This window comes from Apium graveolens, chromosome 7, assembly GCF_009905375.1.
Source record: "Apium graveolens cultivar Ventura chromosome 7, ASM990537v1, whole genome shotgun sequence".
Lineage (NCBI taxonomy): Eukaryota > Viridiplantae > Streptophyta > Magnoliopsida > Apiales > Apiaceae > Apium > Apium graveolens.
In genome coordinates this window covers 74,465,868-74,492,526 of record NC_133653.1, presented here as the reverse complement: position 1 = coordinate 74,492,526, position 26,659 = coordinate 74,465,868, and the positions used below count along the sequence as shown (strand labels likewise).

The window sequence follows — 26,659 nt, the reverse complement described above, 5'->3', positions numbered from 1 at the left end:
TTCCCTTCTACTACAACTGGAGGGAGTTGTATTATGAATGCATGGTGTTTAAAAAAAAATTTAACTTTTGTTATCCTAAAATAAGGAATAAGACGAAAACTTAAAAGGTTTAAAAGAATAGAAGTAGAAGTACAGTACAGCTCTGCTTCCACAACCATTCATTTCAAAGTTCATAATAACTATATCATTGAAACAGACCAAGATTCTGATTAAGAAAAACAGCAAGATTAGATACTATCCCGCACTTGTCCCCATCAATAAACACAGACAAAGCATCCAGAATTTATCAAGCTCGTTTATTAGCAACTTCTGAACCAAGCATCCACTTTGGTTTATTAATAATATAATGTACCATGCGCGTTTCTAAGTGCCCAAACAGGCTTTTGTTTTAACCCAAAAATTGTACCAAAAGGAGCCTTTTGCTCCAAAAACACACACACATCCAGAATTTATTTAATACAATGACAACATTCTAAGAAAAACATTGATAAGCAATCTCTAGACTTCAACAAAATAAAGCAGTTGTACAATCATAAGCAAATCCTGGAACAAGGGTGTGTTGCAGTGAGATTATCCAGAAGAATATGTAAGATATGAAGCATCTAGCTAGTGACCAACTCTATAATACCGCGCTAGATAGTTGCATTCAGTACTCACAACTACTTGCAGTATCATACTGAGACACTGCAATCTTTTCCCAGACCTGCAAATGAGAAGTAGGCGTCAGTCCCGCAAATTGGAAACTCTACAAGCGAAATGTGGCATGTGCTTGAAAATCCTAGATGAGAGTAAATAGCGAAGACAAGCAACCAATTCAAATTAGACTCCATCATTACAAAATTGGCTGTTCTGTAAGTTGAGAACGTTATCTTTTACCTGGAATCAAGAACTAAACTATAGCTTCATCTTAAAAGAAAAATTGTTTGTTTGAATATGTGCTTTGATAATATGTCCAGGAAACATATTTTTTTTCCAGAATATACAAATTTTATGCAGATATCCTAGTATTTTCAAACTTCAGAATTACAGAAGGATAATATTTCCTAAAATAATTTCATAACTTCATAAATTAATATTATGTTGAGAAATGAAAGAAAATTTGACGGTGTCGAAAAGTTGGCAGGAGTAAAAAAATAATATCAACTGTTTTCTTACTGCAAAAAGGTGTATTGAAAATGAGACATTTGGCTCACACATCCTTACAAAATGCACAGAGGGAGATTAAATTATAGCCATACCTGCTCTAGTGCTCTGTATCATCAATGTACTAAAGATTCCGGGTCAATCCAGAAAGGCGGTGGTTCATTCTGCGAATCAAACCGAAGAGTTGTTTCGATGCTTTTATCTTTCATGTGATAGACTCCGATATCATAATGTGTTTTATGCCAATACATCATATCCCAAGAATCATCAGTAAAGTAAATTGAATTTGCTTTGTATGCTGAATTATCTGGGACCAAAAGGGACTTGGATTGATTTCCACCTACAAAATACACTAGATTACCTAATGATTCCACCTCTTCCCACTTTTCTTTACTAGTATCAAGCCTATACACTTGGAAACAAAGTGTCTCATGTCTCATTTCCAATTCATTTGTTCCATGACTATGGAGGAACGACCCAATAAACCTCACAACAAGAAATAGATCCTCCGACACTTCCACCAAGTAAGTGCGGGTTGTACAACAGCATCTGAAAGAACTCTTGGTATCAAAAACTTTCTGAGGGTACCTTGCCACAATACTTGTTCTTTTTGTAGGATAACAATCATGGACATCCCAAATTTCAATCTTGTCAGGATAGTTCAAAGCATAAAACATATCAGCATGGCAAATAACATCACAGTACGATTCATTATGGCCACCAAGCTGTATCCATTCATCATCACCAGAATAACAAAAGGCAAGTTTAGCTCCAGTCTTGCGCCATGCAGATATCATCAACACATAGAAGTTCCCGTTGTTGTGAGAAGGGTTAGCCGAAACTACAGCTTTAGAAACAAAATTAGTCCTTAGTTCATGCACAGACTTAATTCGCCGGATGTGTTTATAAGGATGTTCGTAGTGGTATATATAGTAGCCACTCCCAACTGATCCGGAAACAAAACGAATATTTGGAAAGTTAAAAATTTCTGGTAATGTGATTTTTTCAAATGAAAAAAGGTTGAAGAGATAAGGCTTTAATTCTTTATCTAACATCACCAGCCATCCGTGAGAGGTTCCCAAACATAAACCATCATAAAATTCAGGGGGTGTATTAGTGCGCGTAAACACCATTTGATCTTCATAGGTAGAGAAGCTGATACTCCTTTTATCTTCTAGTTTTCTAGGAAGCAAAATCCATGGTACTAGATGGACCTGGCTATTAGATGATGATGAGACAAAAGATCTCTCAACATTTCGTGAAGAACGGCACACAGTCCTAAAGTTTAAGATGCTGATTAGAGACATCTTCGACAAGATCTTGTCCAACATATCTTTAGGAAGATCAAACAAACCAGTGGGACATGAAGTTATTGCAGAAGACCTGCCGAATTCTGCGGACAAAACGATTAAACAGGAGAATAGTTAAACTGTTATTCATCCAAACAAAAACTAGCAAATCTTCCGGTGAAGCAACAAATAATTCTCACGGACAAGCACATCTACAAGTATATTCTGGAAATAGGTGAAACTTAAATAAAACGTTTGAATACAATTGAAGTCCTTAATGTTACAACAAACAAACACAGAAACAAATGTTTCAATCTATTGGAAACTTGTGAGTTGTGAAGCATCCATCTTTTTTTAAGTAATAGTATATATTATGATTTCAAACATCCTGTTCTGGGTTAGCCATAAAATACTGTAGCAAATCAGCATTTTTCTTTCTTTCTTTCTTTCTTTCTTTCCATAAGAACAGTATTGAGATCCTTTTTTTTGTGTTGCAGAGATAATGATGTAAAGGGCTGGTATTTTTATTTAAGATAAAATGTACAACAAATTCTGTAACCCACTTTAACTTCCCATTCACAGGTGAGGTTATGCTAATCATTTATAAATTTGTAAAACCATGACTAGCAGCACAAATGGGATACTTTCCCTACAGCTTCACGGATCCACTATATGAAACAAACTTTTAAATGTAAATACTATACCAGAACATATAAAGGAGCAACATGTTACTCATATAAATCATATGCTTGTGTGGGTCAATTTTGAACAACCAAGTTTGATTGAGTGTTTAAGTTGCATACTGGAATCCATATTCAATCTAGAAATTAATATAAAAAAAATTTATTCAGAAATATGCAAATTTACGCACGATAAAAGCAAAAAATCAAGGATTATATTAATAACAAAAAATGTTAATACATTGCAACCAAAAAAATTAATATATAATAAAAATAACAAATTAATGTAATTATTGGATAAAAGTTAAAAGTAATCATAGAACAAATATAGAAGAAAATGAAACCAAGAAGGAAAAAAAGGCATACACATATGACTGTAGACTTGATTAAGTAAAATATAAGAGCATCTCCAAAACTCTCGGTCCACTCTTTATAAATGATGTAAATATAAATATTGAATTAATTATTTAGTATGTGTTCAACTCCAATAGTACTTTTCGTATTGACTCTTCAATACCATTTTAATTAATAAAAAAAAACTAAAGGGAAAAAGTGTATTTATGAAAATATAATATTAGTTAGGAGTGCAATTGTGCCCTTAAGGTTGAGAATAGAGAAAAGGCTCTGAGTGATTTAAAAGCCGCCATGAATTTCTTGGAGCAATATCTTTGTTCTTCCTCCTCAATTTTTGAGTTAAGATCTAAACGAAAATTCTCTAAGTGATAAAATCACATTTCAATACAATGAATTGACATATATAAATTAAAATATGTTGTACATACTAATACAATGCAAATTCAATTAGTAGATGAAAAAAAAATCACATGTTATAGATACACAAGTGAATGTTCAAATTACTATTTCGTTCTGCAATATTTTTAAGTTACTTGTATATCGTGAGACTAATTAATTATTTTATACTCCAAGTTCACATTCCACATGAACATATATTGTACTAACATAATATTCAAGTTGAGAGTATTTGTGGAAACAACCTCTTTACTCTCTGTGCTTCGGTGTTTGAAAAAGGAGAGATATGAAGAGAAAATGGACGGGATTTCATAACTTTCTTTTTAAAGTGTGTTCCCAACATGAACTATTTTTACGATTCCTAAATTTTCTCTGAAACTTTATTTTAAATTGGGTGATTTGGAAACATCCTCTCACACAAATTACAGAATAATACCTCGACATGTCCTTTGTTTTCATTACTTTATCTTCCTTTCTTACACTAAACTTGAAAGCACGCAATACAAAGTTCATTGATTATTCGTTTTGTTCTCTTCTCTTCTCTTAGTTTCTTTCTTCATTGGTACAAAACTTAGGAGAACAACATAAACGTAGCGTGCAGACCTCTTACCTCGTATAAAAAGGTATGTTTGGATGAATTTATTCACTAACACATGTCTATAATTTTTTTCAATAATGGCAAATATATTTTCAATAAAACACCGTGACACACCCTCAGCAGTATGTGACCCTAGCAGTATGTGACCCTGCCACTAATTGTACACATGTCTATCTGAATCTACTATCTACATTGATCGGAAAACAAGTTTCTCAAAGCTTGAATTGATGCAAAAACACAAACGCAAAAGATATATGATTTAAAGAATTATATAATCTCCTAGAAAATAATCAAGTAGATGTCAAAAAATATATGCCCAATCTCCCAATGTAACTATAAACATCATTACATAATTAAGAATTAAGATCTATGATCCAAACAAAGAACACAAATCTAATTGATTAGTAAGTAAAAAAATGAACATAAACTCAAGTTATTAGTAATTAGAAAACATGAAAGGAAAGGGTACCAAAAGTTGTTACTAGATTTTTCTTATATACCTTCCTTCTTAGAACTTTCTCCTCCTTGCCCATCTTCTTTTTCGGTCTTCAATTTTTTCATAATTTTGCTCCGCTATTAATTATCACAATACTTTCTCTTTGAATCGATTTCACTTATCCACTATCTCGACACCGTACATGAAACTAAATCTCAAACGCAATCTTAGTGAGAAACAAAATATATTACCATTCGCCTTTTTTTATTTATAAATGAGATTTTGAGGACTCATATGAGGAATGACACAAACTATGCTTTGAGATAACTATTGTATAATTGAACTTTTCAGCTTCACGTCTTTTGTGTTGTAAAATACTCCCACGTGTATTGTCCCGCAGTCACTCACTACTGTCTATTAACAAATGCCTAAGAGACAATTACTTGTACCATGTGATGTAGGTAAACTCGAAAATTTTGTACACGCCACGAATGACACGAAACGAAAATTTAGTATTTGTATTACATTTTAAGTACACGAACACGAAAGTACACAATTTAGATTTAGTATGTTTAGAGCTCATGAGATGAGAACAACCCGCGAACCCGACACGTTTGACGTACCAACACGGATTTTATGTGTTAATGTTATTATTAAATGGGTCTGGTCGAAAACAAGTTTGACCCGCATAAAAAAGCTGGGTTATAGTCAACCCATTTAACCAGAACATGACCCGCATAACCCGTAAAATATTTTTTTTAATATTTTTTATAGATAAATCTAATATAATAAAATAATATATCATTTAATCACAAAAATATAATGATTCAAGTTTTCTTTGATATTTTTTTATGTTTCTCTATATGAACTTCAATTTGTTAGTAGCCGATTTTGAATTTTGTTACACAAAAGTTGTATTTTAAAATTTAAATATGTATTTTGTGCATCATACTACATAAACTAAAAAAATATCAAGTATAACGATTTAATAATTATATTATTCAATTAAGTTTAAAAAATAATTTTAAATATATACGTATTTAGTAGATAAGATATTTGTTGAAAAAACAGTCAGAGGGTTGTGTTAAATACAAACATGAAATGATACGACACGAACGAATTGTAAGATCTAGATGTACGACAAGAATGAACACCAATAAAAATATAGATTTGTGATTGGAACAATATACGCGTTTGTGAAAATATCCACATCTTCCAATAATAAAATATGTCTCTCTCTTTCTCTCTATATATATACATACACGTTTGTGATACTTAAACAATGGGAGTTTAGGGTTCAACTGTCGGGAAATACAAAAAATGATAAATCATTTATACATTAATACCATAAATATTTACAACAAAAGTGATAATTAAAGTAATCTATTTTTTTTATAGTTACAACATACACACCTAGGCTTCTCAACGGTGCAGGGAAAACGGGGAACCCACCCCTAACCAGACCCAAATGGGGCCGCCCCGCCCCCGCATAAATGGGGAATGGGGCGGGGATGAAAAGTTTACCCCGTTTAAATATAGGGCGGGTATGGTATTTATATGATTCCTGCGAGGAAAACCCGCCCCGCTCCAAATATAATATGATATATATTTTTTATAATATTATATTTTATATGGTGTAGTAATATATGTTTATAGTATAAAATAAACTATAATTTATTTATTTAAGTTATATACATAATAAAATAAACATATATTGCATAGAGTGTTTTAAATCATCTATGCATTTCTTTTAAATAATATATTATAAAAATAAATTATTGATTTTTTTAAAAAGTTAAATATTAAACAGGATAACGGGGCAAGATGGGAATTAAGATAGGCGGGAATGCGGATACATTATAAATCTCCGCGGGAAACGGGGCGAATACGGGGCAAAAAAATTTATACGAGGGCGGGTATGGGAATAACGATCCCCGCCCCAAACCCACCCCACTGAGAACCCTACACACACCTTGAGGTTACCTCCCTAGGGAATCCAGGAGCTCGAACCACTACAAAAACACACACACACACCAAAAGTAATATATTTGCACACACATTAACAAATAATATAAATAATAATATATACAATACCTAGATAAAAATGATAAATTGTCATGTGGCATTCAAACTTGAAAATGAATATATTGAGATTAAAGAAAATTTTGATGACTATTAAGATGAACTAGTATATGAATTATATATTACTAAATCCTAAACAAAGAACAATGCAAATAAAATTTAATAATACATTAAATAAGATTCGATGGGGAATGAAAGTGAAGAGTTTATATATAAGAAATTTATTAGTGTAAATATATTAAATGTAGAGATAAATAGTATAGGTATTAAATATTTAATACGTGAGGTTAAAATTTCATAAACATATTGCAAGTTATTTATTATAGGTCCATCCGTTAACATGCCTTAATCCATTAGCTTTGGTTTTAGGGTTTGATTATTATACAAGTATGGAATCCCTACATATTATCTAGGACTTAGTATTGTAACAATATTAAACCGGGTCACAGTTGTGAATCTTGTGATTCATAATCTTCTTGCGGTTGGAAAAAATCCAAAGAGTAGTGGTATAATGCGGTTCATCAACCCAAGTCTATGTTTTTTTGTTTTATTATCATAAATCGTCCTTTTTACCATCTGTTCTGCATCAATTTTCAATATCATAACATGGTAAAATCATTAATAACATTAATAAAAAAAAACGTAAAAAAATAATTAAAAATATGGAATATAAACTAGTTAATTAAAATCAACAATCAATTCTAAATATAATTTATATATTTAAAATATAATAAAATAAATAAATCTTAAGAAAAAGGTAATTTGTCTAGAGTCTAGACTATCTATAGAAGCCGAAACATTAAGAAATTTGTAGTCACTTGATCGGTATGTACGGTACTCATATTTCAATACTTACACTTTAGTTCCTTTATTTTACAAATAAATATTAAAATGGACCTCTTTTTCAATATTTGAGTTTTGGTACTCAATTTTTACTACTTGAACCTAAAATATCATATAAACTTCTAATGAATTAAAATTTATTGTAACATGTTAACTATTTTACATATATATTCTAATTTAAACACATGTGATTAAACATGGAAATATAAACATATTAAAAATAATCGTGCATTGCACATAATATTATCAAAACATATCTCTAAAAATTATTAGGAAAAAAACTCTTAAAACACGATTAAATCACGCTCAAACACAAAAATATACGTCAATTCAACAATTTGCAAGTTGCAATAGATATATAAAAAAATACTTATTATTATTATATATATCTATCATAGAGAAATACAAATCTAGGCCTTAATTATTCCTCCCTCTGTCCCAACCATTTCTTTACACTTTCCTTTTTAGGATGTCCCATCCAATTCTTTATATTTCAAAACTTACCAAAAATAGTAAATAAGTCTCACCACTTTCCCCCTTTTTTTCTCTTTTCACACTACTTTTACTCCACTATGTTCTTTTTATACATTAAAAATTAATGGGTCCCACTACTTCACTCACATTTCTTTCTCTTTTTCACTGCCTTTATACATATTTCTTAACCTTCGTGCCCAAACCAAATGTAAACAATTGGTCGGTACGGAGGGAGTAGATTTTTAACAAAATCAACTAATAAATTATTAAAACACTAATAATAAATTACAATTATAAACAATATGTCCATCACGCAGGTTTTGAACTAATTTTATTAAAACCGAAACATTAAAATTTTGGAGTTAGTCGGTCGATACAATATTTTTTGGTACTTGGACTTCAATACATGGTTTATTCTACTCAAATGTAATAGAAACACATCTTTAAAACCTATTATAACATATCTAACTCTTCTACAAACTGGGTTTCACCACTCAACTTTATAACAATTAATTTGGATTTAATATTTTTTATTAAGAACTGAACATATATTTCATAATTTTATATTTTCTATATAACCTTTATTATTTAGTAAAAGGTAATACACTTAGAGCAAGTCCAACAATCTCTCTAAGTTCACTTCTTAAAAAAAAATATAAAATTGGCTTTGAGTGGTCTAGGACATAGAAAAGTATACACTGCTCCTTGTAATCCTTTCTTATTAAATATTATAACATTAAAAGTGCATTATTTCAATCAAGTGCAATATACAAGGGATAGAAATATATTGGTTCTCATATTTTATTATAAAATATTAGTTTAAACATCTTAAAAAAAGCAAATGTTATTTATAAACAAATAGTGAAGGAAAATTATTAGTGAATAGTGATTTAAGAAATCACTATGAGATTGGTGGAGCACCTTATTTATTCTCCTAACTTAAATTTTAACTAGTATGAATAGCTAGTTTACTGGACTTGCTGTTAACAAGTGTGTAACTAAAAACTAATCACGCATTACCTAGGTAATTGGGTAACAATGTATTTTAGTAATACTAGGTTACTTTATCTTCAAAATTACATAAACAAACGAAAACACTCACAAGATTCCAAGAATGTACGGGTTACTGTGTTGGGTCAAAGTGTGCCAAACGAGATACAAAAGCATTTCTATAACATACACAATAGTTTTTAACAAGGAACCACGCAATTTTAGATCTCACATAGAGATCAAGGAAAATGCCCAAAATAGCACTAAATAAGTATGGGCTAGCACTCTTCCCTTAGAGCAACTCCAAGAGCTTAGCTATTTGGAGTCCTAAACTACAATATAAGGAATAAGAGAAAAAAAGTTACTCCAACAATATCCTGGTGATTCCTTAAATCACTAAGATCCACTAAGATCTTGTTCCAATTCCTTATCTTTAGCTAACATCTCTCATCTTCTAACTTTTATTTTATAATAAATATTTGAATGAAGTACTTTCTCTTTCTTCACTTTTTGTAATAATGATATTTTAATGATAAAATATTATATACGGAATGGATACAGGGAATGTTGTTGGAGATGAGAATAGATATTGATGTCTTAAGTTATTAGGATCCAATATTTTATGTTAAGGAATGAATTAAGAAGTTGTTGGAGATGCTCTTACATAGCACACGCTTAACGCTTATAATATATGCATTGGTGCTTTTTATATGAATACGATATTGTCCGACAGTGTTGGTTGAAGAAAGAAACGGGCAAAGAAGGAAAACAAGCCGATTAGAGCACATGATGGGTCCAAGCATACACACATCCCACGATAGATATGAAGTTGGGATAGGTCAGAGTTTTAGAGTAACGCAATTCCTTGATGCGTTGAAGTGGTTACCACAATATTTTAATGAGTTAAAGGTTGTACAACGCAGTTTATGTATGCGCTTGTACTAGTGATTTTTGGGTGAATGTTCTTGCAATGTCAACTTTAGCTGCCTTTCCATGATAATGCATGAGCAAAATGCGTTAAACAACTGCCTTGACGGCCAATTTTTTTGAAAGTGCTATTTTCGTCATTTTTGTTTTAAATTGTTCCAAAGATGGCCACACTAGTATATAAAATATTTACATGACATTTTTGCCAATGACATACAGTGCTTGCATTACTTTTACCAGTAGAACTTTACATTAGCAATTAACTATTGGTACTTCCCTTTAAAGAGATTAGATTTCGCGTGTATTAGAAATGTGCCCACTAATCAAAATATGTGATGTGGAAATTGAAAACAATTTAAGAATATATTTTGGGATCCCTAGCATTACTCCTCTAATCATCATCTTGAACTACTCAAACACAAATACTTAACAACCAGTCCATAAAAGTATAGATTAACAAAAACTCGGAATCACAAAAAAAAATAAAACCGAAATCAGCACCTTACATATGTAACTATATACGTATGTATGTATGTATGTATAAAAGGTTTAGGGTTACCTGAAGCAAAGAAGATTGATCTTTGGTTTGTAAAAAAACCATTGATGAAGCCGAAACAACAACCTGATATCAGAAAGAAGATATAATAAAATGGCGTCTTCCATTGAAAAGAACAATAATCTGTTAGAAATTTCCAGGCAGAAGATTGAGTTATAGTATCAGAAATCCTCTGCTTTATTTTCCTTCGTTCGTACAATGTGTTGTCATTTTTATCCTTGAGCTCCGGAGAAAGCTATTTAGTATATTTTTTAAGAGATATATCTAAATTATAATTTTACCCTTGAAAATTTATCCAAGTATTTTTCTGAAATTATGTAAACAGATCTATATTAGTATTACTATGTCGATTTACCAATTTTATCTTTTTGTGCTTATTTAATTTAACATTTTAATTTTTCCATGTATACTAATGAAATTTTTATAATACTATTATTTATTTGGTCAAAAATATACATTTTCCAATTTTTTAATAAAGTTTTTTTGCCATCAAAATAATGATTTTATTATTTCAAATCATTACATAAAAATAGAAAGGAATCCTTTCTCCACTAATGATCGGCAATGAAAGAGCTGTAACTTACTAAGTAGTGAGCTAAATTATTTGTTGTTCAAAATTAAGGGCATGTTTGGCTTTTAGCTTATAAACTACTTATGGCTTATAAGCTCGTAACAACTTATTGATGAGTGTTTGTCGATCCAACTTATAATCCAACTTATAAGTTGAATTTACAACTTATAAGTTGATAAGTGGAAAGTTGGCAGTAACGTACTTTTTTCCAACTTATTTTCATTTTTTCACTTTTTTCTAAAGTTTTGATTTTAAAATATAAATTTTTAAATATTTTCTAATTTAAGATTCATGAACTAAGATAATTGTATTTAATAATTATTTATTTTAATTAATTTAGGTAAAAAAACTTCTGACTTATAAGTAAATTTATCCAAACACTTATAGAACTTATAAATATTTATCAACTTATCATTTATTTCGCACTTAATAATTTTAAGTCATAAGTTACTTATTTTAAAATTTCTCAAACATGCATGTTTTAATAGGAAGACCAAAGGTCAATGAAAAAAATCTTGAATTTAACTTTTTAATCACGTTGAGTGACAACAATAAGCAAAAATATGGACACACTACAAGTCTACCTCTCTTTGAAATTTTAGAACAATAAGGTCAGAAAGCATTGCCGTGAGTGTAGTATGAGCTAAAGTAATAGGGATGACTTGGTTGGGATATCAACTGTATTGAAGGACCACAGTCTAAATCACCTAGCCACCTGTACATGTGTGCTTCTTTTGTCTGATAGTTAGTAAATTGGCTCCTTTTGTCTGCTAGTTAGTCATTCGGCTAGGATGTGATTTCTTAACGTGGTCACTATTCCATTTGGTACTCAGTACTATTAACAACATTAGATGTGATTGTAAAGGCAAGCAGATCAATGATTAATCAAGAACTTCTTTTCTCTCTCAACCATCTTGATTAAACTGCATACATAAATCAGCAAATTCACCATTGTTATCATGGTATCAGAGCTTAGACTGGCGGGAGAACTAAGGTTCGATTCCCACTCACCCTCAATATTCTCACAATTTAATGTGAACATTTCACTCTTCGACCCATAAATGAGCTTTCGAGTGAAGAGAGTGTTAAATATATGATCCTATTGGGGCCTTCCTCTAACACCTTAAGATTTTAGATGAGCTGCTTCAAAATTGATCAAGAAATGTTGGAATGGTGAAATGTGATGAAGTGAATGCAAGATTTGCTAGCGAAGAAACAACCTAGATGCAAGATTTGCTAGCGAAGAAACAACCTAGATCTCCTTGTCTAGAGTCTCTGGACCCCGATTGGCAGAGTCGTGCCAGAGAAGAGGTTCTTTAAATTTTTGGATATCTTGGCAAACCCGGTTTTGACAATCTTACTCACCTTAAAACTGCAAGTAGTCATTGAAATAGTAATAATTTTGGGTAAAATATCAAGTAGGTCATTTATTGCGTCCCAATATATCAAGCGAGTCACTGATTACAAAACTGAATCAAATGAGTCACTCATTTAAAAAATTGTATCAAAAATATCATTCTATCGTTAGTCAAAATTCTTAAAAGTATTATATATTAAGTTTCGCATATTTTTATGAATGATATTACATCCAAATAAAGGGTTCCGAGTTATACTATTTTTGAGAATATTGGTAGATTTTTAAAATTTTATCAACTATTTATTTTTAATTTTTTGATTATTTTATTTGATTTAAATAAAAATAAATAGTAGATAAATTTTTAAAAAATTTAAAAATATTATCTAAAATACTAGAACTCAGAATCTTTCTTTTAGATGTAATATCATTCATAAAAAATGTGTGAAACTCAATATATAATACTTTTAAGAATTTCGACTAACGATATAGTGATATTTTTTATACAAATTTTTAAATATGTAACTCATTTAAGTCAGTTTTGTAATCAGTGACTCACTTGATACATTTGGACGCAATAAGTGACGTACTTGATATTTAACCCTAATAATTTTGGGCTTCAATTTTTCCCAAGCGACTGTTATCTTACACTAGGCCTTCAGACAGATTATAATTATATCCACTAGGTGATACACAGCCAGTTTGCCACAAAAGGAAAATGAGCTTTGGTCCTCTGGGCGCTAGGCGCTCCCGTGGTTGGCGAGAAGGAAAAACGACATGACTGCAGTAGGAAGACTAACATTGCCTCCTGTCTGGGACAAAAGTTTTTCTGCCGATCTTGCTTCTTCATCCTGACCAAAATGTTTGGTGTGATATGCAAAAGGACGGTCCAAGGCACCAAAAAACAACCAGGCACCTTATTTGGTTATTTTTCATCCGAATGGGGACCGAAAATATGCATTCGACAACAACTTTTTAATGCAGGAAGCTAAACTATCTCTTGCTACAACTCTTCTACACTTCTCATTTGAAGCCCCATCCTAACACATGCCTCAACTACCGTGATAACTATTCAACCACAAGGTCCATAACACTGGGCACACTTGATTATACACAAGCTTTAGGTACTATATTGATTTTGATTAGCTAGTATATGATCTGTTTCGTTAAGTCAGTACAAATCATAAAGTCAGAGCAGAACATGCTCGTTATTTACCCTTCCGGACGGGATCTGTGTTTAGGCATACCCATGATTTACCTGGGAGCCGTGTTTGGAAGGGAATAAGTGTTCGGAGTTATGTTTGTGATTTTCATCCGTTTGGCCATATTAAGCGTAATCATCATATGAAGCTTTCAGATTATTAGTAAGTTGGAAGAAGCGAGGGCTACTTAAGGCAGAGGCAGAGTATAGAGCGATGACGCTCACATGTTGTGAAGTGACATGGCTATCCTCTTTACTGAAAGATATGGGACTGTTAGACCTTCCACCAACTCTCATCAAAAGTGACAACCAGGCTGCATTGTCAATTGCTGCAAACCCGGTGCTACACGAGAGAACCAAGCATATCGAAATCGATTGCCACTTCATCAGGGACAAGATTATTGAGGGTGCAGTCACAACTACTCATGTTCCTTCTCACTTGCAATTGGCAGATGTTCTAACAAAGCAGTTACCAGTCAAGCAACATGACTATCTTCTCCGCAAGCTTGGTGTCTCGGCTGGTGCCTCCACTCCGCTTAAGGGGAGTATTGAAGATGTTGATGTGTCCAAATAAAGCCAAGGTGTGCAGATGGGACCTCACTGAAGATCACAGTTGTACACTCTTGCTACAAAATATGCATTGGACAACAAGGCCTTCGGTGAAACCAACTCTTGCTACAAGATTCCAAGGCAGCAAAATATGCATTGGACAACACTTTGTGATGCAGAAAGCTAAACTAGCTCTTGCTACAAGACTACAACACATCTCAATTATCCCAAATATTGTGATAGCTATTCAATCAAAAAGTCGGGGAAACTTGATTACAAACAAGCTTTAAGTACTATATTCATTTTGATGAGCTAGTATGGGATCTGTTTTGCTAAGTCAGTATTGCTGTCAAATCATATTTAAGTCAGAACAGAACAGAACATGTTCATGATCATTTACCCTTTCTAAGGGATCTGTGTTCCCGTCCATTTCAAGCTTAATAATCATATTAAGCTTTTAGAATACTGATAAGTTGGAATTAGCGAAGGCTACTTAACTTTTACCCATTGTTTCTTGACTCCGAATTGTAATCAATTTGTCTGCTATAGATTTTTTAATTATTTGAATGCTGTGTTTCATTTCTTTATTTCTACGTGTTGTCGTTTAGCTAGTTGTCTGTATACCAGTTGATATTTCGAGAGTCTTCAACTCCTTGTTTTCGCAGAATACTATATATAACCAAATTTAGTTATGCTTTTAACACCTTAAGATGACTGTGAGAGCCGATTACTTGACAGTTTTATATAACTCAACCATCTAACCTGAAATAAGTCATAGAACATTATTCATGTTAGGTAGATAATTCAAGATAGGATTCCTATATTAAGATAAGATTTAAGGGTTTTTCTAGTGTGCGCTCCTAGTTGACCACTAGCAACAGCTTCTCCCGATGTCCTGTTAATGATAAGGTGGCCGTGAACGAGTTATATTCTTCTTCTTTGTTTTGATTTTTAAAAGCAACTAAAACAAAGGAGTAGTTGAATTCAGGAAAGATGAATTTTCTTTTGGGAAATGTAAGTCAACAACGTAAGAGAAAGCAAACATGTGATGAAGAACAAATTTGTCTACGTAAAATCTAGTACTGTACAATGTCAGATTCAAATATTAGTTTCAGGGCGTCAGTAATGACCACATTCAGTTATCTATAGATATATAAATTGGTTCTTGGCAGTCCCACCATGCACAGCTGCTTAATTTATTCTTATTTTAACATATTTGATTCCCCCTCTATAACAACTCCTACTAGTAATAATTTAACTACAAACTCCAACTCTTTGTTTCATTCCATATTTTCATCTGCAGATACAGACTAGCTAGGAAGTAATGGATACAGTAGGCTTGAAAAATATTGCAGTGAGTTTAGCTTTAGCTTTGTTTGTAGGATGGGCATGGAGAGTCTTGAATTGGGTATGGGTGAAACCGCGGAAGATGGAGAAGTGCTTAAGACAACAAGGCCTTCATGGGAACTCGTATCGCTTCTTGTATGGAGATTCCAAAGAAAGCTCAGCACTGGTTAAGAATGCTCTTTCAAAGCCTATTAATCTCTCCGATGATGCTGTTGCACGGGCAAGCCCGTTCATCCATCACACAGTCGGGAAATATGGTAACACTAACATCCACTAAGATTAAATTTTCATTTCTTTTTCTGCAGGGCTGCAACCATGATTCAGTATCCGACTTTACAAAAAACGAACATAACTCCAATTTGATAAGGCTGACTAAATAGATAAAGTTCATATAAACAAATGAACGAATTATTTGCGTTATGTACCTTACGAGTCTTGTCTACATTACTTGCAGGTAAAAACAGTTTCATGTGGTTTGGGCCGGCTCCAAGGTTGCTCATCACAGATCCTAAGCTCATTAAAGAAGTGATGAACAAAAATAACATATTCAAGAAGATTAAGCAAAATCCAATCGTGAGAATGTTTTCTCATGGTCTGGCAAGCATAGACGGGGACCAGTGGGCTCAACACAAGAAACTTCTTGCCCCAGCTTTTCATCTTCACAAGTTGAAGGTGCTTCATTGTTTAACTTGCTTGGGATTTTTTTCTTTATTACTGTGTATAGGAATTTGACTAGTCTCCGCTTAATTTTTATAGCTACAACTAAATACAGTAAATTGACTGAAAATTCGAGTAACTAAGTTGGCTTGTTAAATCTTTTTCCCCTTTGCATAAAATAAGATAAGAAAAGAAATTTCCTTGCTGTATCTGTTCCACATTGTTCACCCCCTTATTTCTATGACTAGTGTCTAGTGTTGTTCTCACCCAGACTTTCACAATTATCAAGTGTTAGAAAATTGTCCAAAATAATTATGTATTAAATTTCCACTCCTGAAAATTTCTGGTTCCTCTGCTGTTGTATAATAGAATACACGAGACGTCAGTTTTGCTGTTTTTGATGCAGCTAATGGTACCAGTAATGCATATTAGTTGCACAGAATTGGTGAGAAAATGGGAGGAGAAGGTAGAGAAAAAAGGGTGGTGCGAATTGGATATTGCACCATATCTTCAAACACTAACAAGTGATGTGATTTCGCGCACAGCATTTGGAAGTAGCTATAAGGAGGGAAGCAGGGTATTTGAGATTCAGCGTCAACAAATTGAGCTTGTAATGAAGTCTCTGCAATCAGTGTACATTCCTGGATGGAGGTACTACTTGTTTAGGTTGTAGTATACGAAATTAAGCATTTATCCCCATGTGCTTTTCAACATTTACGTAGTAACTGTGTATAAATATCTGTAGATTTCTGCCAACCAAGAACAACAGGAGAATGAAGGAGCTAAATAAAATGATAAGATCATCATTAGAAAATATTATTGGCAAAAAGACCAAGGCAATGCAGGCAGGAGAAAGTAGTAGCGATGACTTGCTAGGGGTATTGTTAGAATCCATTTCCAGTGAGCAACTTCAGAATGGACCGATAAATGTTGGAATGAGCCTGGACGATGTGATTGGCGAATGCAAGCTTTTCTACTTTGCTGGCCAAGAAACTACATCAAATATCCTTGTCTGGACCATTATTTCACTTGCCATTCACCCCAACTGGCAAAGTCGTGCCAGAGAAGAGGTTCTTCAGGTGTTGGGGAATCATGGAAAACCTGATTTTGACAATCTTAACCACCTCAAAATCGTGAGTAGTTCTTGTATACATATGCATATGCACAAAATAATAAATATTGATCAGATGTTAACTGTAAGTTAAATTTATGCAGGTTACTATGATTTTGCACGAGGTTTTAAGATTATATCCACCTGCACATACACTGAATCGTAAGGTACACGATGATACTACACTAGGAGGACTTAAATTACCTGCTGGAGCGGAAGTGGCTATGCCGCTTTTGCTCCTTCATTATGACCAAAATATTTGGGGAGAGGACGCAAAAGAGTTTAATCCAGAAAGATTTGCACACGGAGTGTCCAAGGCAACAAAAAGTAATCAGGCAGCCTATTTTCCATTCGGATGGGGACCCAGATTATGTTTAGGACAAAACTTTGCGATGCTGGAAGCTAAACTAGCTCTTGCTACCATTTTACAACACTTCTCGTTTGAGCTTTCTGCCTCTTACACACATGCCCCAGCTACTGTGATAACTCTTCAACCACAACATGGGGCTAAGTTGATTGTACACAAGCTCTAACTACTATATTGACAAGCTGATACAATTTACCGCTACATTTCAACCACTTCACTTTCTAGCTATGATATATCTCCATGATTTAATAATGGGTGCATACGCATTGATTTAGGAAATTTTAATACTCGAACATTATCGAATGATATTGAGTGTGAGAATATGAGGGTTGTAAATGTGCAAAGCTACTCATGCGCAACATTCAAATATTTTAATCTCGGATTATTTGTTTCTTATCTATCGAAATTTAATCTTTGCGAAAAGTATAATACTTGAGCCCAACGCAATGTAGATACACTTTATGAAAACGGTGAAGGTGGAACCAAATATTAGAGATGCACGTAAGGTCCACCGGGTCGGGTTTTGATCGGACCTTAAGAAATCCGAGTTTTGACCGAGCCGGGCTTTTGTGGCTTTGACTTTGACCGGACCGGGCGGGGCCGGATTTTCCGAAAATGTCAAAACCCGTTTGGGCACTCGAGATTGGCCTAACCGGACTTTTTTTCGGGTCGGATCGGATTTTTTCTAATTTAAATCGGATTGAGTTTTATTAGAGATTCCGAAGACTACATATGTTAGCAACTAGATCATCGTAAAAATGTATTAGTTTACATGAAATATTTTATGAAAATATTATTTCGTTGAAAACATTTAAGTTCGGTAAAAAATAAACATGTTTATAGAATAATATGTCTTATCATTGTTATCCAAATATATACAGTATATTTACTATATCTTCTTTCATTATTTATGCAATGAAATATATAAATAATGTTATTAATCACAAATATGTAAATATATATGTGTTTAGGGTATTATTTATACTAGTAGATAACCCGTGTCAAGCATGGGCCGAGATCAAAATGTCAATATTTAATAATGACTATAAAATTTATTTTAATTTTTTTATTAAAATATATAATAAATAAAATTGTACGATTATTGCAATTTTCATTTTTAAATTATATGTAACTTTAATTAATTCAAATCTTATTATAACAACAAACTCAAGGTTATTATGTATTTATTGTTCAAAAAGACATAACTAATATTTTACATCAAAACTTTAGTCGCAACACGATTGATGGATACTTTAACAAAAAATTATATCAACAACACTAAATAATTGCATATTAAATTTCTTATTGTTAGCTGAATTTGTGTTTTTATATAGTTTGTGATTGCATAATTTTTTCTGATAAAATATTCATTATGTATGTATAAATTTGCAATTGGTGCTAAAATAACATTCTGTAGGTATGAATCTAGAAATTATAATATATATACGATTTTGTTTATATAAAAACAATATAAATATGTGGTATATAAGAATCAAAAAAAGGGTAAAGTATTACATATAGAATTATAAGTCATATATGAATAAAAAAGAATAAAAATAGTGTATTTAGAGCTATAGCAAGATCTAAAAAAGGGTGAAACCAAAAGTTCGTAAAACCGAAAAGAGATGAAACAAAGTATCCCTTAAAAGATGATTTCATTAGTAATTAATAATAACACTGTTTAAAGTATTCCATTTTATTATTTAAAAAAAATAAAAAAAAATCTACAAAAAATTGAAATATCGTAATTATAATATGATTTCAATCTATATTTTATTAAAAAACAACATAGAACTCTATATAAAAGAGAATTATAGGGGTGAAACCAAAATACGGCGTAACCGTAATAAGATGAAACCAAGTACCCTGTCAAGAAATAATTTGGAGTTCTACGAAAATAGAATTGTAATCATATTACGGTTTGAACAATTTTATTATTTTCTAGTTGTGAAACCAAAATACAATTTTTTTATAATATTCATACCATTTTATTAAAATGAAATTCTACCAACAAATAAAAAAAATCTAAATTAAAAAATTTCAATTTAAACACATGGCCTATTTAATTGGTCGTGATTTATATTTCTCGGAACTTATTTAGTTGAGCCGATTTATAAACTTATTTATTTAAAAATATAATTAAAAATAGGATTCAAACCTATAAAAATAATAATAAATTATGGCTTATAAAAAATTTAAAAATGAGTAAAAATAATACATATACAATTATAAGTCATATAGGAATAAAAAGGGATAACAATAATATACTTAGTGTTATAAAATGTGAAACCAAAAAGTAGTGGAACTAAAAAATAAGTAAATATGTTTTGTTTATTAATAAAGAAAAACGGGTAAACATAATACATATAGAATTATAAGTCATATAGGAATAAAAAGGGATAACAATAATATACTTAGTGTTATAAAATGTGAAACCAAAAAGTAGTGGAACCAAAAAATAAGTAAATATGTTTTGTTTATTATTAAAGAAAAACGGGTAAAAATAATACATATAGAATTATAAGTCATATAGGAATCAAAAAGGATAAAAATATTACACCTAGAGTTAGACAATGAATCATAAAAACAAAAAAATAAAAGGTGATAGAACTAAGTGAAAATAAAGTATCATTAAAAAAATTATTAATAAAGAAAAACGGGTAAAAATAATATATATATATATATAATTATAAGTCATATAGGAATAAAAATGATAATAATAATACAATTAGAATTAGAGTTATAACATAAATCATGAAAAGTGAAACCAAAATGTGGTGGTACCAAAAAATAAGTGAAATAATAATACAATTAAAATTAGAGTTATAACATGAATCATGAAAAATGAAACCAAAAGATGGTGGTATCAAAAAATAAGTGAAACCAAGTACCATTTAAAAGAGGTTTCGCTTATTAATAAAGGTTTTAATTTAAATTAAATGTGAATTCATAAATATATAAGAATATATATTAGAATAATCAGATTTTAACCGGGATTTTTCGGGTTTTAAATCGGGCCGAACCGGGCCGGACCGAAGCCCGGGTTTTTAACCGGTCCGGGCCGGGTTTTGGCTAAAAATATAGGGCCCGTCGAGGTCCTAAACCCGGGCCGGACGTGACCGGGTTTTACCGAATCGGGCCGGGCCAGATTTTCGGACCCAAGTTTCTTGTGCATCTCTAAACAATACAGGAAGAGGAGTCTAATGTGAAGTGACAGACGTTTTGTAGAAGAAAACAGATATTAGTCCTACTGTATTAGTTAAGCATTAGTGTGATTTGACAACATATGACCACTTCAAATCTTGTATAATAAATGAGCTTTATTATTCCACGGAACAGAATAACACACTAGACAAATGAAGCAGTTGAAAAATCTCTGAGTCCGGAACATACCACATCATATTATTATCTCAACTTGTCTTGTTACACTACAACCACATAGTGATTAACAACTTGTCTACTACTACAGCAGTACCACTACTTCACTACCAGCTAGCTAGCTATATAGTCATTAGCTCTTAATCATCTGTTAATTGCACTAAATTCCTTTCATCTCTGATCATGGACTTAATCTACATGTGTTTCGGAGTGTTTTGTACAATAGGACTTTCGATTTTGGGATGGAGAATTTTGAACTGGGTGTGGTTAAGGCCAAGGAAATTAGAGGAGATCTTGAGAAAGCAGGGATTCAGGGGAAACCCGTATAAAATTTTCTTTGGAGATATAAGAGAGCTGGTAAAGATGCTGGCAGAAGTGAAACTCAAGCCTATTGGACTTGCTGATGATATTCTGCCACGTGTAGTGCCTGGTGACGTTCACACTGTCGAAAAACATGGTATTCGATGTTGGCACATTCTTTATAGTTTATTGATTATTGAATATTTGATTTGTTTATTCATTCTTTGTGTCCATATGAATCTAAGTTATAGGACTGACAGATGCTGTGAATCTTCAATTTTTTGCTAATTATTCATACTATGTCTTTATCCATTATTGTAGGAAAGAATTCATTTGTATGGCTTGGACCAAGACCATTGGTATACCTTATGGATCCAGACTTAATAAAAGAGGTTCTGAACAAGAGTAATCAGTTTCAGAAAGTTAAGGGAGGTAGTCCTTTAACCAAGTTGCTTGCGACTGGACTGGTTTTCTACGAGGGCGAAAAATGGGCCAAACACAGGAAAATCATCAACCCTGCTTTCCATGTTGATAGGTTGAAGGTTAATTTCTGTTCATAGCCATTACATATCCATATAGTGTTTATCGATATTCAACAAGAATATAAATGTCATGTACATTACTATAGCTGGTGTCACTTTACAATGTCTTGATTCGAGCTTTACTAAAATGTTAAACAATTACTTGAATTGATAGTTCCCATACAAAAGACTATAACCTTTACATATAACCATTTGCCAATGTATGTGTGCGCTACTGAAGATTGTGCAGTTTCTTCTTATTTGAATGTAGAGTATGCTACCTGCCATGTACTTAAGTTGTAGCGACATAATGAACGAATGGGAGAAGATGGTTTCTGCTGATGGGCAATGTGAGGTGGATGTATATCATTACTTAGAAAATTTGACCAGTGATGTCATTTCGCGTACAGCATTTGGTAGTAGTTACAGGGAAGGAAGAAAGATTTTTCAGCTCCAAAGAGAACAGTCTGATCATATAATCAAGGTTTCTCAATCAATATATATTCCTGGAATGAGGTAGGTTCATTTCAGAAGATTTCTCTCTTTTTTTCTTTTTCATCTCTTTTTTTTTTGGGGGGGGGGGTTATGTTTAGCCCCTCTGCTTCTTTTGATACATACCATGTCTGTTTATGTAGGCTTTTGCCAACCAAACGTCATAAGAGGATGAAGGAAATTGCCAAAGAAGTTAGAATTATCGTAAGAAGTATCATCGACAAAAGATTGAGAGAAATTAAAGAGGGAAAAACCAACCAGGGTGACTTACTGGGTATACTGCTGGATAGCAATTCCAGAGAGATCGAACAACATGAAAACAATAAAAGTTTTGGGATGACAATCGATGAAGTTATCGAAGAGTGCAAGCTGTTCTATTTTGCAGGACAGGAGACGACCTCAAATACACTTGTATGGGCAATGATTTTACTAGGTCAGCATCAAGATTGGCAGAAACGGGCTAGAGAAGAGGTCTTGCAGGCATTCGGAGAAAATAAACCAGATCTTGATGGTTTGAATCGCCTCAAAGTAGTAAGTCTGTTTTATATTCTTCCAAAAGACAATGTCATGCTAATTAAGGGAGTATGATAACCAAAAAAAGTCTAAATGTATCAACCTGTCATATGTATGCAGCTAGCAGCACATAGACTTGTGCAAATTGTTAGGAAATGTGTTAAAGAATGCATATCTATAATAAAACTCCTTTATTGCCATTTTGGTTACAGGTGAATATGATTTTGCTAGAGGCTCTGAGATTATACCCACCGGTAGCTGCAGTTGCTAGAAGTATAAATGAAGAAAGTAAATTAGGAGATACGACTCTTCCCAAGGGAGTAATTCTCCAAATACCGGTGCTCTTGTTGCATCACGACGTTCAGTTATGGGGCGATGATGCTAAGCAATTCAATCCAGGACGATTTTCTGAGGGTGTAGGAAAGGTAACAAAGGGAAAAGCTTCATATCTACCTTTTGGATGGGGACCTCGGATTTGTATCGGACAGAATTTTGCCATGTTAGAAGCTAAAATGGCAATGGCCATGATTCTACAACGATTTTCCTTTGTGATTTCCCCATCTTATACTCATGCTCCACACACTATCATAACACTTCAGCCTCAACATGGTGCACATTTGATTTTACAGTCAGTTCAGTCCTAAATTTCAATGCTAGGATATCAAAAAAGAATGTATGGTGGCATTTTCAAATCACTAAGAAAAATCTGTTCTCGGTTGACATGAAACTGCGGCGAGAGTTACCATTGTCCTGCAATAACAGAAACTAAACTGCCTCTGCAGTTAGTAGTATATTGAATAAGGAATAGAACTCTGTTGTTTGTACTCTACACCTTTTGCATATGGTGGATGTTACATTCTGTGCTAAAATACCATCTTATTTCAACAATGTAACTAAGGTCATGAATTAATTAAAAATTATTCTTACATTTCTTTTCTTTGATGTGCTTGTTGATTTTTAACATTTTGTTAATTGGTTTGTACTTTTGAAAATAACTTCTGCATATGCTTCGAAAGTTAACAAGAATGGTCTGAATATGGGCTAATTTCCCAGTCTGAATATGATTAAGCTATAAACAATTTCTCCTTTGATTTAGATATATACAATTTGCTTTTGTGCACATTATTTATTATACAGCTGTTAGTCTACCAGGCAAGCTATCACCATGTTTAAGTTTAACAGACAAGGGTTCATTTTTAAATATTTCATCTAAAACAAGGCCAATATGGACGTAATTAACAATAGAAACACCATCAACTCCTCTTATTGTTACTAAATGATATATCCATCTCTGTTCCTCGGTCTTTTTCTAATTTATTCATCTTCACTTTAGCTCCACGTTTTTGTATTTTGTTCTTGTCTGACCTCGTCATTTTCAAATTCTTAATCATGTTTCACATCAGAAAAATATCAGAGGTTATAAAATTAATTTTTAAAATAATTATAAAATATAACATATGAGATTTTTATTTACTAAATTAAAATGAACCCTGCATTCTCACAAATTAAATTATTTCATATTGTTCGGTCATTTTACATTATTTGATAATAATTTTTTGAACCTTTTGGATCTCTAGCATTATTTTTCACATAAAAATGTATGAGGGGTTTCGTTGTTAATTGAAGGTATAGTATAAAACGCAAGGATCACATACTCAAATTAGTTAGGATCATTGTTCTAAATATTGATCAATTAACCATTTAATAGGAGTTCCGACAACAACTGTCTCGATTAATTGGAAATCGAGTAAAAGTACAGTTTTTAAATTGGTCGATGATTGATTCGGGTCAAAAGTCGACCACTTCGGTCAAATGCTTAAAATTAATAAAATGAATAAAAAATAAAATTCAAAATATTTGTTAATATTTAATAATAATATTGACTTTATATTGAATATCGCAGTTATCTAAATTTTAATAATTGAATAAGTTTCTATTTTTCCCGAAAATTTATTCGATGGATTCATTCAATTCACAACCTCTTGTAACTGATTTGGTATGTAACTAATTTTTTACATATTACGAAATTATATCTAGCTTATATATAGCGATATTAATTTTCTAACTATTAAGTAGTCAGTATTAATTATTTTGTACATAAGAACTATAAAAAAAATTGTAACAACCACTTAAATATCAAAAATGAATTATATATGATATTATTTATTAAATTTTATGAAAATTTAATAAAATTATATGTCATTATTTAATCAATTATATTATTTACTATTAATATTTCGATTAATCAATTCAATTAATCGTCGATTATTCAATTAATTACTCAAAAATATCTGCACTTAACGATGTCCATTTTTTAATTTAGAACGGGGATACGTGTCTGCTGCATGATTGCATAACCATGCTATAATGGAACATCACATCAACTTTGTGAGTGAATGTAGATTGTAGAGACCCTCGTACCCAAATTTCAACTTTAATTTTGAATATCAAAGTTCGTTTGAATAAAAAAAAAATATATGTTTATTTTTATGGTTGCAGAGAAGGACACATTAAAGTATATGTTACACATAATATACATGGTTATTATCTCTTTGCTAACATATCCTTTGTGTTAATTACATTACGAAAAATACATACTACTAACTTAAATTTACACGGTTTTTGTTAATATTTAAATATTATTAAATTTTTATTTATAAATTATACAACAATTTTAATATATTTATATAATATCTATAAATTTATAATAAAAATAATATGATTAATTATGTGATCATAATGTTTAGCAGCTAAGTGATTTAGTAGTCTAGCATGTATATAATATTATTGTATTTTTTAATAAGTAAAATAAGGGGATAAATGATTTTCGTGAAATGGTTTGTATTCTGTTTAGAGATGTTCAAAAAATCCGAAATTCGATCCGATCCGGAAAAAAAATCGAAAAGCTCGATCCAGAAAAAAACTCGGTCCGGTTCGGCCCGACCTGCGGTCCTTAAACAAGCCTCCTCTTTTCTCGAAAATCCGGTCCGACCCGAAACCCGAAAAATCCGGATTTAAAAAAGCCCCGATAAAAGCCCGGTTCGGCCAGGATAAAAACCCGAGCTTTTTGAAAAACCTGATTAAAAAATCAATTTTTTATATAAATTTGAAAATATACATTACTTTTTATAATTTTAAAAAAAAATATTATAATATTAAAAGTAATTATGGTATATGATTATTTGTCGACTTGTTTTGTTAAAATTTTCTGTTTTTTTCATCAAATTAAAATGTATTAATGATAAATACTAAATTAGTTGTAATTGTAATCGAATTTTATTATTATAAATAGCAAATTATGTTCTATTTAAATTTTTAATTTTATATTATATAGTCTGTGACTATACAGATGTATGAATTAGGTAGTTTAGTGCATAAAAATACATAGTGCATACATAATAATAATAACTAACAAACTTGTGTTTGACACTAATAAATAGGTGAATATACCAGATTTTGGACAATACAAATTTTGTACATAATTAATATTATTATAATTAGTTATTATATTAAAAAAATAATTATTTATT

At 31.7% G+C, this 26,659-nt stretch overlaps 3 protein-coding genes across 3 annotated transcripts; 2 read left to right on the top strand and 1 right to left on the bottom strand.

Annotated features, from left to right (window-relative positions):
- Positions 1-282: 282 nt before the first annotated feature.
- Positions 283-5,702, bottom strand: LOC141675129 (putative F-box protein At4g22660). The gene is made up of 3 exons (XM_074481846.1): positions 4,961-5,702; positions 1,239-2,536; positions 283-703 (listed from the first exon to the last, which is right to left on the bottom strand). Exons 1-2 carry the CDS (start codon positions 5,019-5,021, stop codon positions 1,260-1,262), a joined length of 1,338 nt encoding a protein of 445 aa, XP_074337947.1. The 5' UTR covers positions 5,022-5,702; the 3' UTR covers positions 283-703; positions 1,239-1,259.
- A 9,697-nt stretch (positions 5,703-15,399) lies between these two features.
- Positions 15,400-18,323, top strand: LOC141670949 (cytochrome P450 72A397-like). Its single transcript, XM_074477003.1, has 5 exons — positions 15,400-16,047; positions 16,245-16,462; positions 16,854-17,098; positions 17,193-17,580; positions 17,663-18,323. Exons 1-5 carry the CDS (start codon positions 15,768-15,770, stop codon positions 18,089-18,091), a joined length of 1,560 nt encoding a protein of 519 aa, XP_074333104.1. The 5' UTR covers positions 15,400-15,767; the 3' UTR covers positions 18,092-18,323.
- A 2,942-nt stretch (positions 18,324-21,265) lies between these two features.
- LOC141671576 (cytochrome P450 CYP72A219-like) lies at positions 21,266-24,057 on the top strand. Its single transcript, XM_074477856.1, has 5 exons — positions 21,266-21,760; positions 21,925-22,145; positions 22,396-22,640; positions 22,760-23,147; positions 23,342-24,057. Exons 1-5 carry the CDS (start codon positions 21,487-21,489, stop codon positions 23,771-23,773), a joined length of 1,560 nt encoding a protein of 519 aa, XP_074333957.1. The 5' UTR covers positions 21,266-21,486; the 3' UTR covers positions 23,774-24,057.
- The last annotated feature ends 2,602 nt before the right edge of the window (positions 24,058-26,659 follow it).

Bases quoted from the DNA above. Each gene is read 5' to 3' on its own strand.
- LOC141671576 (XM_074477856.1), top strand. From the start codon at position 21,487: ATGGACTTAATCTACATGTGTTTCGGAGTGTTTTGTACAATAGGACTT. The intron at 21,761-21,924 runs GTATTCGATGTT...CCATTATTGTAG, and splicing joins TCACACTGTCGAAAAACATG to GAAAGAATTCATTTGTATGG. The intron at 22,641-22,759 runs GTAGGTTCATTT...CTGTTTATGTAG, and splicing joins ATATATATTCCTGGAATGAG to GCTTTTGCCAACCAAACGTC.
- LOC141670949 (XM_074477003.1), top strand. From the start codon at position 15,768: ATGGATACAGTAGGCTTGAAAAATATTGCAGTGAGTTTAGCTTTAGCT. The intron at 16,048-16,244 runs GTAACACTAACA...CATTACTTGCAG, and splicing joins TCACACAGTCGGGAAATATG to GTAAAAACAGTTTCATGTGG. The intron at 16,463-16,853 runs GTGCTTCATTGT...TTTTTGATGCAG, and splicing joins TTCATCTTCACAAGTTGAAG to CTAATGGTACCAGTAATGCA.
- LOC141675129 (XM_074481846.1), bottom strand. From the start codon at position 5,021: ATGAAAAAATTGAAGACCGAAAAAGAAGATGGGCAAGGAGGAGAAAGT. The intron at 2,537-4,960 runs GTATATAAGAAA...TTTTGTCCGCAG, and splicing joins AGAAAGTTCTAAGAAGGAAG to AATTCGGCAGGTCTTCTGCA.